General features: G+C 42.3%; 1 protein-coding gene across 3 annotated transcripts in view; it reads left to right on the plus strand.

Annotated features, from left to right (window-relative positions):
• Positions 1–15,262, plus strand: part of Ext2 (exostosin glycosyltransferase 2) — a 141,748-nt gene that overhangs the window by 57,792 nt on the left and 68,694 nt on the right. For 2 of the 3 annotated variants that reach the window (XM_060372049.1, XM_060372050.1), the window contains exon 8: positions 5,531–5,662. The exons of the other annotated variant lie outside the window; for it this stretch is intronic. In XM_060372049.1, the coding sequence (XP_060228032.1) occupies positions 5,531–5,662 (132 nt within the window). The remainder of the gene's footprint in view (positions 1–5,530; positions 5,663–15,262) is intronic. 3 annotated transcript variants of the gene reach the window in all.

The following is a 15,262-nucleotide window of genomic DNA, read 5'->3' on the forward strand; positions in this document are numbered from 1 at the left end:
TGCTCACTGTGCAGGAAGACCAGTTTGATTCCCAGAACCAATAAAAAAACGCAGGCCTGGCAGCAAGGCTTGCTGTTCGTTGGATAGCCGGCCTCACCTCTCAGCCAGTTTAGGTCAGCAAGAGACCGTGTCTCAAAAACAAAATGTAAATGCAAATAAACTTTTCTCCCCTAATTTGCTTTTGTCAAGGTAATTTATCAAAGCAACAGAAATGAAGCTAGGAGACCTTCCCTGCTCCTTGCCAGAAGCCTCAAGAACTTTTCCCTGATGTTCACTCCGAGATTGTAGCTGACTAGAGATATTAATAAGACTCAGAAGAGAAAAACCCTGTAGCCATGTTCCTGCAGAGATCTGTCATTCACTGCTCAAGTTTTCCCACTTGGCACTGGCTTGCAGAAGTTTCTGTTCAGTAAATTGGGATTGTTTCCACCTGTTGTTTTCTTCAGTTTGGGGGAAATGGCTGTTCTGGCACCTCACTTGCCTAATGGATGGAAACAGATTTTTATGTTTGTTCAGCTTTTTACTTGTGTTAGGACACAGGAAAGGTGTCTAAGCTCCTTAAATACTGGGATGGGAGCTGGTACTCTCTCAGAGAGGATTTGGGAAGATGAAAGACAAGGCAAACAACATTTAAAAGAAAGAGAATCCCTGAAGAATGCGATTATCTTGAGTCTGTGGGCCAGAACAAATGTGTTTGTAATCACATGCATGCATGTGTGTGTGTGTGTGTGTGTGTGTGTGGTGTGACATAGGGCCATTTTTTTCAGCAGACTGGGCATGACAGAATATGGAAGATTTTGAATGCTCGGTAAGTCTTAGATACACTAAAAAAAAAAAAAAAAAAAAAAAAAAGAAGAAGAAGAACAGAGAAACCAGTAATTTGCCTGAAGTGTCACTGAATATCAGGTATGGAAAGATCCTTAAGGATCGAGTAGTTCTGGTTTCATTTAAAGATGGTTCACTGAGGCCCAGGGAAGTTCAGCGCTCTGGGAAGTATTTAATGGCAGAGCTCAAGTTAGATCTATTCAGTCTCACACCATTTCCAGTACCGTGGCCAAGTTGATGAGGCAACTGGTATCTAAGCTGTGGTTGCCCTCCATCTAACTTGATCCCACCTCATTCATTACATATTTGTGGGACTCACTGTGAGTGTACATAGTTCTCACCTCTGTAATTATGTGTTTCCTGGGACTCACTGTGATTGACACCCTGAGCTTAATTACCATCGAAGACATGGGGTCTTTTGTACTCAGTTTGGACCCTGTGGCTTTGTTGATGATAACACATAATGTCCTGGTGAGGTGTTTAAGAAACATGTTCTGTTTCCTTAATGACCTTCAGAGATGTCTCTCCTAGTGAAAAGCCTTAGTAGGTTAAAGTCAACCTAAATTATGGGATGCCTGCCTGTGGTTCTGTTTGCCCTTTTCAGAAGGCTTTTTGGCAGACAGTGTTGGATCGGCACGGCACACAGGAGCAGTGACTGCTGTCCTTCCGAGGCCTGCCTGGAGATCAAATAAAAACACACACTACTTAATAGATTCCAATCCGCATATTATTTTTACATTTAAACATATCTCTCTCTCTCTCTCTCTCTCTCTCTCTCTCTCTCTCTCTCTCTCTCTCTCAGCTCAGAAATGGCTCAGTGCTTAAAAACACATCCTGCTTGCTTTTGCAGAGGACCCAGGCTTGGTTTCCATCACCCATGTCATGCAGCTCACAGCTTCCTGTAATTCCAGTTTCAGAAAGATCTGATGCCCTCTTCTGGTGTACATTGGTACCTACACTCACATACATACCCCCCCCATTCATATACTTAATGAAAAATAACATCTCTGACAACAAAATTGTGCTATACGTGTTATAATTTTAGCTCTGTGTCATATTTCAATAGAAAACCCTTTTTGTCATTAGTGTTTTATAAAATAACAGTGCATATTTAAAGCAATGATGCCAGGCATTTGTGATATATTAACACAGGAGTCCTAAACAAAATATTACCAAGCAAACTGAGTAGTATGGGGAAAACGTTAGGTCATCATTAAGATTAGTTAACATTCAGTGGGTTCAGCCAGAGTGAACTACTGAATCAACAAAATAAACTCATAAGATCACTGCATGAAGTAGGGAAAAATAATTTGATGAAATTCACCAATTCAGACTGAGATAAAGCTCAGTTGTTAAGATCACCGTCTGCTCTTGTAGGAGACCCATGTTCAGTTACCAGTACACACATGGCAGCTCACAACCTCTGTAACTCCAGTTCCAGGAGATCTGATACCCTTTTCTGGCTGCCATTGTTAGAACACCATGACTAGAGCATGTAGAGGAGGAGGCTTTTCAGCTCACAATAAACAAGAAGAAAGTAAGGAGGGGACTGGGGACTCAGTATAGCACTCAAAGGCATGCCCCCAGTGATGTTTTCTCCAACCAGGCTCTCCCTCTTAGGTTTCTAGAACCTTCCAAAACAGAACCTCTAGCTGGGAACCAACAGTTTGACATGTGAACTTCTGGGGGCGCTTCCCATTTCAAATCATAGCATATGTGTTGGGGAGAGCATGTTCTGCTTAGAGAAGCCCTGGGGGATAGTTTCTGTAAACCTCATCTTCTAGCATCTTCTTAACTCCACAGATAGACACTGTGACCTTTCCCTTACAGATTTTGGGAAGCAGATAGGTTCACCAGCTGCAAAACACACCAGCTGCTTGTCACTGTCATTCCCTCCCTCCCTGCAGTGCGCTGGCTCCTCATAAGCACTAGTTATTGCTGACCCCATTGGCATAGTGTTACTGAAGAGCAAAAGCATGCTATTTAATTGATACTTAATCTGAAACAACGAGTTCGGTTGAGTTCCTGTTGCTTATGGTAGTATTTTGACATGTGTGTGTGTGCGTGCGTTGTTCATGTATGCATGTTTACGTGTGTGTTAGCAAATGTGTCCCTGCACCTGTGTGCACGTGAGTGGAGGTCAGAAGCTGGACTGGCATTTAGTGTCTTCCTTATCAGTCATTCAGCACTTCGTTAGGACAGGGTCTTGCTGCATCTAGAACTCCTGATTTTACTGAGTCTGCTCAGCCAGCTCACCCAGGGATCTGTGTACACTTCCTGAGAGCTGGGAGTACAGCTGGCATCACAGTTGCCTGGCTTTTTACCTGGGTGCTGGGGCTCTAAACCCAGCCCTTACCATTGCGCAGCAAGTGCTTTCCTCACTGACTCTTCTCCTCAGGACCCTGGTTGGATAGTTTATAGTCTTAAGCTGGCCCAGCCTTGTCCCTCTCAGAGTTTCTTATGTGTAAATGTTGGGAATTTCACTGTTCTTATACTATGAAATCTGTATGTTTTACTGGCTCAATGGTCTCTGGTTAAATGCCTAATTGTGATCTTATTGGTCTGATCTATTCCTGCATGAGTAACTGTTCCCCTGTACAGTCACTGGGAGGGTTTACATGGCAGCCAGTTTCCCCCATTCAAATTTCTAGGATAGCTAGAAAGGTGGCTCATATATTCTTGGAGATGAATAACATAGTAAGCATTTGTGTTTGCTCTGGGAAGAGGACTTCATCTGCACGACTGAAACCCTTTCTCTGTGGACAGGTAGCTGACAGAGAGGCCTGGAGGGGCTATAACTTACCATGCCTTCTGAGCTCTTACCACCAAGGTCCTGCAGAGGCAATTAAGCCTGGGAAGCCCACTCACTCTCAGGCTGAGACACTTGAGCTGTGATTGTTGGCAGAGCTTGCTTCCTCTCTTAAGTGAACTGCAGTTTGTGGGCAGGGGGATGATTAGAGACATCCTGAGTTAGATGCTACGCTCCACAGCTGGCCTTTGGCCAGAATTCAGGTGCACATATATACACACACAGGTAGAGAGTGACAGAGGCAGACACTTGACATCTTCCTCTGGCCTCTGCCTGGCACCTGCACCCCCTCTCCAACACCATATGCACATGCCTACCACACACACAGAACAGATAAGCAAATGTTTTTAAGAGCAAAGAAAAAGCTTAGAAAATATGATGGAGAGAAAGGGAAAAAAACTGAAAATATTCCTTCTGAAATGACTCTTCATATTGACCACATTTCAGAAAGACAAGCACCAAGAGGAAGCCCAGCGGACAGGATGGGGAAGGAAAGGCTATATTTATACAGTTTTATACAGGAACTATAACAGTTCAAATGGGATGAGACCTTCCTTGAGAAGCATACTTTTCCCAAGCTCACACAGCCAGACTTGCATTCTTCTGTGTCTGCAAAAGAAAATCAGGAACTTTAAGCCTGGCACTGAGAATGCTGAAACAGGAGGATTGCAAGTGAAATGTTGCCTCCGGTAAAATAAAAGTAATGCCAGGTGATCCGTGCCTATAACCCTAGCTTTTGGGAGGCTAAAACAGGAAGTCTGTGATTTCTAGACCAGTTTGGGCTACATAATGAGACATTGTCTCAAATGAACAAACAAAATTAATAAATAAACCTTGACACACTTCTCACAAAAACCTACCCCAGTTGTGTCTTTGGATTCTTTTAAACCCTTTCAAGGAGGAAAAGTAATGTCAAATTTGCATTAAATTCTTCAAGAAATAGGAAAAATGAGAGAACACTTTTCAGTTCATTTTGTGAGGCCAGCCACACCTTGATTCCAGAACACAATTTAGGTGTTTTAAGTGGTACCAAATAAGTCCATGACAAGAGAATAAATGTATTTGATGCCATTTGCATGGAATTCAAGAGTGAGCAAGAGAGAAAGCTGAGTGGCGGTGCCTTTAAAAGAGTGAGATGCTGACTAGTTGTAGCATCTGAGGTACTAGAATGTTCCCTGTCTTACCAAGGCTGTCCTTAAGAGTACGCATAGACATTCATTCACTGGTGCACACAAAACATGTTCTGTGTAAGTTATATCTAATGTTTTTGTCCATTTTTGTGTGTGGTATGCGTGTGTGCATGTATATTTGTATGTGCGTGAGTGCACGCATGTGCACATATGAAGGCCCATGGTTGATATGAGGAATCATCCCTCATTGCTTTTTTACTATATTCTTTGAGACAGGATCTCTCAACCAGAACTCAGAGCTCACTGATATGACCAGTCTTGGTAGCCAGTTTGCTCTGGGGGATCGCTTTCTGATCCTGGGAGTATGTGTGGGTCACCATGCCGACCCAGCATTTACATATGTTCTGGGGATCAAACTCATGTCCTCATGCTTACATGGCAGGTGCTTCAAGCATCAGGCTCTCTCTTTTTAGGCTTCTACATATCTTTTTAAAAAGCCTTTAGACCTGGCCTGATGTGACACGTAGTACTTTTATCATCATAGGCTCCTCTTCTATTACACGGACTCTGTGTGTACTCCCCTGGCTCCTCTTTTATTCTGACTGCCTTCAATAAAGACATTCCTCTGACAGAGTGGGTGTGGCAGCATGGAGTACCTTTCAGCCTGGGAATAAAGGAATCGACTAGCCCTAGTGTTGGCTGTGACAGGGTGTCTCATTCTCCCACATCTCACATGCTCACCTCCAGCGTGTCGTTTTCTTTGTAGGCACGATGGTTCTGGGAGGCATACTTCCGGTCCATTAAAGCCATTGCCCTGGCCACCCTGCAGATCATCAATGACAGGATCTATCCATACGCAGCCATCTCGTATGAAGAGTGGAATGACCCTCCCACTGTGGTAAGTGGGTTCCCATGCTGATCACATGAGCCGTCAGGATGGGAACATAGGCAACTGAGGAAAAAGGCTTTTAATAGCCCAACTGTCTCAGATGGGCTAGCTTTTTAAACTTGCAGCCCAATAAGGGCAGCTTGGTTTGGCAGGTGTGACTAAAGTAAAAGGACCAGGAGTAGCAGCAGCTCCCAGTTCATTCTCCACACACTTGGGAAGAATCTGAATTCTGATGGTCAGGGTGAATGATACATGGGTCTTGTAAACTAAAGACTTCCTGATGACGTTGGCACTGAGCACCTAGAACTCTGGAACAGGTTCTGTCAAGAGCTCAATGGTGGGCTTGTTTGGACAGCCTCCTATTCAGGAGACGGGATGGAGTGCTTGACATCTGTTACTTAAATTGACGTTCCCAAGGCCCTGTGAGCAAAGCAGTTGTAAGCAAAAGTGATGAAGTAGCCTTCAGGATTACAAGTCCGTTGCTCAAGAGCAGCTTAGGGCTTGGTGTTTCCAGGAGGAAGGGGTGGTGTTCAGATGCCTGAAGGAGGTACGCGTGCATGTACATTGTGAGGACCATTACAGTGGCTTACCTTCTTTCTCAGTGAAAATGCCAAGTGCACCGGAGTGGCATTTCTGGTTTCCTAACTGCTCTCAGACACACCTGGTCTGAGGCTTTCACATGGGAGCAGACGCTTTTTCACACTCTGTCCCATTGATCACCCCATGTCAACTGGGTTGGCCTTCTCTAGCTAGGCTGCATGCTGTCACACAATTGATCATATCAGATCATCATTTTTTTTTCTTGCCTGATCCCCACCCTTCCTTCCCTCCCTCTTTCATTCATTTTCATATGGGAGCTGGGTGGTTGGCACTCTATCAGGGAAAGACGATAGCGCCTACCCTCTAAGAAGCTGGCCGGGGTCCAGAAAGCCAGCAAGTGAACACTGATGTGTAAGCCCTGCAGTAGAACCATGCTTAGGACCATAAGGCCGTTAGTTACGATGCTCTCTCTTCCCAGAAAAGTGCAAACACGTGTACAGCAAACCCGTGTGTAGAGCGAACACATGCTTGTTGAGGTGACGTCTTCTGCCTATTTTCTTTTTGGACCTGTTGCCAAAGGTGACCTTGTAGAATAATTATAAAATTTAACAGCACAAATAAGACCATAGTATGTGTGCTTCTCTACCATGCCCTTTCCACTTCAGCAAGAGATAGTTATTTTTCACCAGAAATAGTTCTGTAGGATAACTGTGTACTGTCCCACTGTTTGCATATAACTTATGTCATAGGCCTATTAATTATACTCCAAACAATGGAATGAAAGCTACTTTCTTTCCTTTTTATTTTCTAACAGGAATAAATACATACTTTAAATAAATTTCTTAATAAATGTCTGACTAATGTGCAAGATCAGAAATTGCTTAATCCTCCCCTTCCTCTTTTTGAGACAAGGACTCAAGTAACCCAAGCTAGCCTTGAACTTCTGATCCTGCCTCCACCTCACATGTTCTAGACTACAGGCGTGTGTTTGTGTTATGCTGGGGGATACACCCTGTGCTCTGAGCAAGCTAGGTAAGCACACTGCCAAACTCAGCCCAGGACAACACACATTGTTTAATAGTGACAGATTGTTCTTTCAAGTACGGTTTCCGTGCTAGCCTTGGCTAATATTTCAGAACTAAAACTGGAATATTACAGAGAAGGTTATTGTGGCCCCTGGTCAGGGATAACACACAAATTTGAAGTATTCCATTATCTGTTGCTAAAGTCAGCTTGCCTCTTAAAATGACAGCCGGGACTATCAATCCAAGTGAAGACAACTTACCAGGATGACTCATGTAAAAGAAAACCAAAGAAAAAACAAAAACAAGAAGAAGAGGGGAAGGAGAAAAGTGGGAACACAGATGCACACGTACAGCACAGAAAATCACAAGAGCTCTTGACACACACTGTGTGTCACTGTGACACCCACATATACTCACCACTGTCCAGACCAGAAACCAAAAGTAACCGCAGAGCTCAAAGTCCGAAAAAAGATTTTGAGTACTACTTCTAAAAAAGATATGTGACATTTAAGACTTAGATGAATGGGTGACTAGAGTAAGGAATCGTTTCAGGCTCTAGACTAGAAATAGCAATGTGGATGAATTAATAATTTGGACAATAAATTTAAAAACATGGAAGAAAAGCACGTAAGAAAAATGGGATGGAAAAAAGGCAAGCAGAAATATGAAAATCAAAAAGAAAAAGACCGGTGGGAAGCATCAGTAATAGTCAATATTTTCAATAGACCAAACCTAAGAGTCCATGGCATAGGTGGAATTGAGATAAAGTCTAGAGCATACACAGTTTATTCAATGAACTTGTAGCAGTTCCCAAAACCTCGGAGGAGTGGACATCCAAAACTCAGGCATGTAAAACTTCCAGTAGACATAGTCATAGAAGACCCTCTTCATGATGTGGCACAGTCACATCTCAAGAAGGCAAAGCAAAGGAACAACTGTTGCAGCTGGTAAAGGAAAATGCCAACACATATACAGAAGCAGAGATGTCAGAGAGGCATCTGCTCTTGGGCTGGCAAGATGGCTCAGCTTAGAAGGTCAAGCTTGACAACCAGAGTTCAGTCCTCAGAGCCCACACAATGGGAGGTGAGGACCAGATCCATTTGTCCCACACATGTAATAATGTGCACATACACACCCACCTACCCACCCCCGATAAGAAATAAATAAATAAATAAAGCGTTTTTAAATTTTAAACAATAGTGTCAGATCTCTTATCAACAATATTAAAAGCCAGTGAAGCATGAAACAACGTATTTCAATCCCTGAAAGAAAAACTGTCAATGGACAATACCCAGGAAAGTTATCCCTTAGAATTGATATGATCTAAGGACATTTTTTAGATGTGCACTCACTGAGACAATTTCTGATGAACCAGCCAGCGCTGTAGCAGATACTGAAGGACTCTACAGAGGAAGAAGGCAGCACTTCCAGGAGAGGACAAAGGGAGTACATATCTTAGGGGAGGAACAGATGAACAAAAGGAGAGCTAAGAAGGACTTTATTATGTCCAACACAGTGAACCTGTAAACCCTAATAGTAAGAGAGGAGGAAAAAAAGAATTGCCAATAATTCAGCCAGCCAGAGAAACAACCAAGTAACAGGCCCCTCTCAGTAACCTTATTTGCAATTGGTCTTACTCACTGATTAAAAGGTGCAAACTAGGTGACTAGATTAAAATCTAGCATCCAACTATGTATTGTCTCCAAGACATATATCCTACTGGCACAGACATTAGAAAATTGAAAATCAGCGGAAGAAAATCCATCTACTGAGCAAATGGAAACCATGAAACAGCTGGTGTAGCAATTCTGATATCAGATAAAATAGACTCCAAAAGTATTCAGGAGAGATAAATTCATTACATATTTAAAAAGGGAACAGCTTATAAGGGTTACATGGCAATTGTTAATATTTGTATATTGAGCATTGGGGGTTCCCAATTTCATGACCACTAAAGTTCATGAAAGGTCATTTAAGTCCTGATGTGGTAATGCTGGGGAGGGGGGCTTCAGAACTCCATTTTTATCTTTATTCAGGCCTTCCAGACAGTAGAAGCTAACCCATACAGTTGACCAATTGGATGTACAGACCATTCTATCCAACAGATAGATAACAGAATAGACAGACATTCTCAGCAGTGCATAGAGCCTTCTCTACAATCAGCCACTTAGGTATCACTGAGCAAGCCTTTACAAATGCAAAGAGCTGAAACAATTCCTTCTATCCTCTTAGACCCCAGAATATGATTAGAAATCAATAAGAGAAACCATAGAGAATACACAAATACTTGCAGACTCTTTATTAACTATACTCCTTAGTTAACAGTGAAGTTATTGAAGAAGTCAGGGAGGGACTTTAACATGCCTACACTCTGATGAAAATGGTGGCACAGCCTACCAAACTTCTGTGATATAAAGGGAGCCATTAGTGCTCAAGTTTTAAAAAAGAAGTCAATGGGCTGGTATGATAGTTCACCAGTTAAGAACACTTCCAGAGGAACCAGTTCAATTGTTGGCACCTACACAGTGGCTCACAACCTTCTGTAACTCCAGTCTCAGGGGATCTGATACCCTCTTCTGGTTTCCACAGGCATCAGGCATACGCCTAATACACATGCACACAGGCAAAACACCCATACACATAAAGCAAAATAAATTTTTAAAAAAATCATAGGACTTTGAAATACATTACCTACTGATGCCTGAATGTTCTAGAAACACAAAAGCCAAACCTGAATGCACTGTGGCCAGATATCATAAGAATGAGGGTAGAAGTTAATGAACTTCTAAAGGAAACAAGTCATGGAATTAAAGAGCTGGTTCTCTGAACAGATGAACAAGATTGACAAAGCCCTGACCTACCCAACCAGAAGAAAGAGAAGACCACATTGATAAAATTAGAGATGAAAGCTGAGACGTTACAACAGAACTTGGTGAAATATGGAGAATCATTAGGGAAGATTGTGGAATATTTTTAAAAAGCTGAAAAATCTGGAAATAGTGGCTAGATTCCTAAATATATATCACCTACCAAAATTAAATAATATAAGAATATAAAGACAATTTTGACCGCAAGAAGCAACACCATTGAAGCAGTAATAAAAATCTTCCTACAAAGAAAAGACCAGGACTGGGCGGGTTCACTACTGAATTCTACCAAACCTTTCAGGAAGAGTTCACCCAGTACTTGAGGTTTGCCACCAAATCAAAGGGAAGGAACACTGCCAGCAATCCTGTGGAGCCAGTGTCATCCTGATACCAAACCAGATAAGAACACAACAAAACCATAGACCAACTTCCACGATGAGCACGGATACAATAGTCTTCAACAAAGTATTTACAAATCAAACTCAAGAGGACATTAAGATCATGTATCACAATGAAATTGGTTTCATCCCCAGTATGCAAATTTAGTTCAGGACAGGACTCACATGATCTTTTCAGTGGCTATGGGAAAGCATTTGACAAAGTTCAAAATGGCTTCATGATGAAAGTCCTGAAGGAACTAGGGCTAGAAAGAAATTATCTCAACATAGAAAAGGCTTTTTAAGGCAAACATAAAGCCAGCGTTATGCTAAATGGGGAAATATTGGGAGTATTTCCCGAAATCTGGAATGAGATAGGGGTGCTCACACTTCACTCATATTCAATATAGCTAAAGCAATAAGACATGAAAAACATATGAAAAGCACACAAGTAGGAAATAAAGAAGTCAAACCTGTTCCCATTTGCAGATGCTATGATCCTATTTACAAGACTCTATGGACACATAAGAAAACTCTTAGGTCAGATAAATATTTTCAACACAGCGGCAGGGCTCGAAATCAACAAAGAAAAGTTAAAAGCTTCTCCATGTTTCAATAGCTAACTTCCCAAGGAGGAAATCAGGAAAAACATTCCTTTTGCAATAGTATCAGTTAATAAATAAGTGAACAAATCAACTTGGGGGAGTACCCTAACCATGGAGGTGGGAGACATCTGTAATACAACCTGAGGACACGGAAGGAAAAAAATGGCGCTAGACAATGGAAATACCTTCAATGCTCATAGATTGAAATAATTAACATTAGAGTAATCTATAGACTATGCAATCCCCATAAAAATTCCAGTGATGGTCTCCACACAACTAGGAAAAAAGATCCTAAAATTGACATAGAAGCACAAAAACCACCGGTAGCAAAGGAATCCTAAACACAAAGAATGGTGCCAGACCTATTACATGTAGTACGTGAGTTCCAGTGATACCATTGAGTCATGGTGAAAAGGACAGTGTGTCACTGGCACAAGAAACAGGCACATGGACTAATGGAATAGAATAAATGACCAGAAATAAATCCATAGTCACCTATTTTTTGACAAAGGTGTCAAAACCTCTCATTGCATAAAAGACAGCCTCTTCAGCAAATGGTGCTGGAGATATAGAGAGACATGGGACCTCAAGGACACTGGAACAGGAGGAGGAAGCTGGTGAGAGGAAGAAGGTGAAGCCTGAAGAGGGCTGGGCCACAGAACATCCATACTTTAAACGAGGTCAGTGTTCTCCGAAGATGATAGGAAATCACTGTAGCATTAATGGAGTAAGAATACACTTGGGATCAACCTATGTGTGGCACCAGTTGTTAGGATTGATATGCATGGTTATGGGACAGGATTGGAGACAACTTGAGGACACGGGGAGAAAGTTAGTACAGGACAGAGTGGAGCCATGTCTGGGGAGATTTTGTTCTCCTTGGTGAGCCAGTGCTGTAGTGTCATTTACTCTGAGGGGCTTTCTCAGTCTGGCTCCAGTCTGCTTTCCTAGCCCTCTCTCCTGCTTGCTGTCGAGAGTTCTAGGTTATGGCCCCAGTTACTTCCTTCCAGCATGCCTATCTATTGCTCCTCTCTAGCCCCACTATGTCTTTCTTCGGCATCAGTCCCTCTTTCCAGGGACCTGAACACACGTCCTTCCTCCACAAGCCTTGCAAACCCCGACTCAGGAAGCATATTTTTCCTTCTCATGAACTCTGAAGGTGTGGAATCTGTTTCTTCCCGTGGCTTAACACACATGGAAGTATAATTTCCTGTGAGGTTTTAACAGCTGCAGCACTCACATGCTAGAGTGATAGCCATTATTTTGGTCATCCCCCACATACCACCTGCTTAGAAGGTAGGGGAAGTGATAGATGCCCTCTGTACAGTCTCACAATACACAATGCCTGCAGCCTGTGCTAGTCACATAATTAGCGAGTTGTGTAAACAAGTGAGGACTGGACTTTACACTGCTAGTAAAGTCCTGTGGGAGCCTCCTCTGTGTAGAATCATGGCTTCTGCCCTAGCATATGATGCAGGTTTGAACTGAAGATTCTTACGTGTGTTCCTCTGCAGAATGCAGGCGAGTGCTGTGAGGGTACTCAGGCAGACTTCAGCCTGTGTGTTTATCTAAAGCTCTAAGAATATTTAATTAGAGTTTCAGTTCTCTTTTGCAGGTAGAGAGTAAGAGAAAATGCAAAACTGTAGTTTTAGAATGGATACACTCGGAGTTTAAGATAGAAGGGTCAAAGTGAGGAACTCATAGCTTGATAAAGAACACGAGTATGAAAGGCATAAATCTAGGTGTACATCCAGAAATGCATCTGATATTTTTCATTTGGTTCTTTCTTAACTACGTTTTCGGGGCGCTTTGGTGTTTATCACATCTCTAGTCAGTCAGGTGACGAGATTCCTGATTTACAGCCCAGGGCTGCTCACTTCTGCGTCTTCAGTGGAAGCAGCAGGCGGGAGGTTGGACAGCAGTGATTCATGTGTAGTTGACTTCTCCCTCCCCTCAGGAATATTTAACTGACTCTAGATGAGATTACTCTGAGCCCGGCCTGCAGGGGAGTCTGTCCTCTAGATTCCAGCAAATTTACAATGTCAGACACCTGAGGTGGGAGTAGGTGTGGATGGTGGTCAGTAAATCAAGGATGCTCTGGGCTGCTCAAAGGTGTGCTGCTGGCCTCCCGCCTGCTCTGTGCATGCTCAGACAGGGGAATGAGAGGTGAAAGCCATATTTTGGACAGATCCAGCTGTCTTCATTTCATATAGAAATGGCTATGGCTTGTGTGCGACAGACAGTGAGGGCTGGACTCCTAGAGTATTCATCACCAGATGCTTTACTGTTCTAATCGATAGGGTAAGGCCAGGTACAGTGTGTTCCACTCTCAGGGCCTGTAAGGGATTGCCACAGTGAGCCGTGAGTACTGCTTGAAAGCAGCATGTCTGCCTAGGTTAGAGACTGTGCTTGGGGAAGGACTTCTCGATGAGCTCAGGCTGCTCAAGAGGCAAATAGGGATGGGGGGGAGAGAGAGTTCAGACAGTAAAGTGAGAACCTGGGTACAACCTCCAAACCCATGTGAAAAAGCCAGGGATGGTGCTACACACCTGTATAATCCAAGAGCTAGGGGTGGACTCCTGGCCGCTACACAAATGTGCATACATGTATACCCCACCACACACGAACATTTCCTAATGTTGTTGCTGATTAAAACTTGAAAAAAAAAGTCTAACCAATATATATGTTAAACCAAAAAATATGTCTAACACATACATACACAGAGGGAGAGATCAAAAGTTGTTTCTAAAAAGAATGTGGGGGTTGGGCTGGAGAGATGGCTCAGTGGTTAAGAACACTGGCTGTTCTTTCAGAGGTCCTGAGTTCAATACCTAGAATTCACATGTGGCTCCATACCATCTCTAACTGTAGTCCTATGGCATCCAGTGCCTCTAGTATGCAGATATGCATACAGAAAAAACACCCATATGCATAAAATACACACATATATTCATACGTACACATATTATTTATTTATTATTATTTACTATTTATTATTATTTATTATTAAATAAATCAAAGAATGTGTGTTTTTATCGTGAACTTTCTTAGCGTATCGCAGGACTTCTCATATCTTCTACCTTTCCTGTTTTCCTACCCACTGACCTGTCTTTCTCTTTTCACCTGCTAGCCAGACCTTGTCATCTCCCTAAATCCCTGCCTCCTGCCTCACTATCGCATTACTAGGCTGTCCAAGGCAGCCAGGCTTTCTCCAGACATCATCTTGGCTCAAACCTGGAAACACGTATAGAAAACTAGATGAAGCTTATTTCTAAAATTAGTTAATAACTACTAATACTACGAGAGAAAATTTATATATAATAATCTTATAGGTTTTTTGTTTTCCTCTGTCCCATACCAGGTGGCTCTTCTGATATAAGACAGAGATTTTGAATTTTTCTTAAACAAACATGTAAAGGTTTAGAGAATAAGAGAGCCATGCTCCAACCCCAAAGCCAGCTTTAATTTTTAATTGAATTCAAATTGAATTTTTAATTGAATTGGGACCACATAAAGACTTCGACATTTTTTTCTGTATAGGGCAGAAGAGACAAGATGGAAGTGGGCAACACCACTTGGCCAAATTACTCTCTTCCTTGTCACATTTTCTGTTGACAATTCGTCCTTTTTCTTCAGATGTTTCATATGTCCAGTCATCTCTAGATTCCTTTGTTAGTTGCTTTTATTCTCCTGGGAAGATAAAAACAAAACCCTCCCCCAACCCTAATTCTGGGGAGTTTCTTTTTTGGTGGTGTGTGTCTTTCCTAGGGCAAAATGTTTTTTGGCAATAGAAAAAGTATTATCTCTCAATTGAAATTTTAAAAAAGTTCTTTTGAAAACATGAAATTAGATATCCCCTGAGATGTGCATTAGTGTGGAGGTATCATATCCCTTGGAATTGGTATTACAGACAGTTGTGAGCTGACATGTGAGTGCTAGGAACTGAACCCAGGTCCTTTAGAAGAACAGACAGTGCTCCTAACTACTGAGCCATCTCTCCAGCCCCCTTTGCCTACCTTTTATCAGTGGCTTTTAAAATTAAATCATTGTAATTCCTTTGTACCTGCCTCTCCCAAGAGTTCAGATCAAAGGCATGTATGCCTTCCAAGCGCTGGGATTAAGGGTGTGAAACGTCACACCTGGATCTAAGGTTTAGTCTACTTGGAACTTGATCTGTATCAGGTTGGCCTTGAAC

Source organism: Meriones unguiculatus, chromosome 18 (genome assembly GCF_030254825.1).
Source record: "Meriones unguiculatus strain TT.TT164.6M chromosome 18, Bangor_MerUng_6.1, whole genome shotgun sequence".
Taxonomy (NCBI): domain Eukaryota; kingdom Metazoa; phylum Chordata; class Mammalia; order Rodentia; family Muridae; genus Meriones; species Meriones unguiculatus.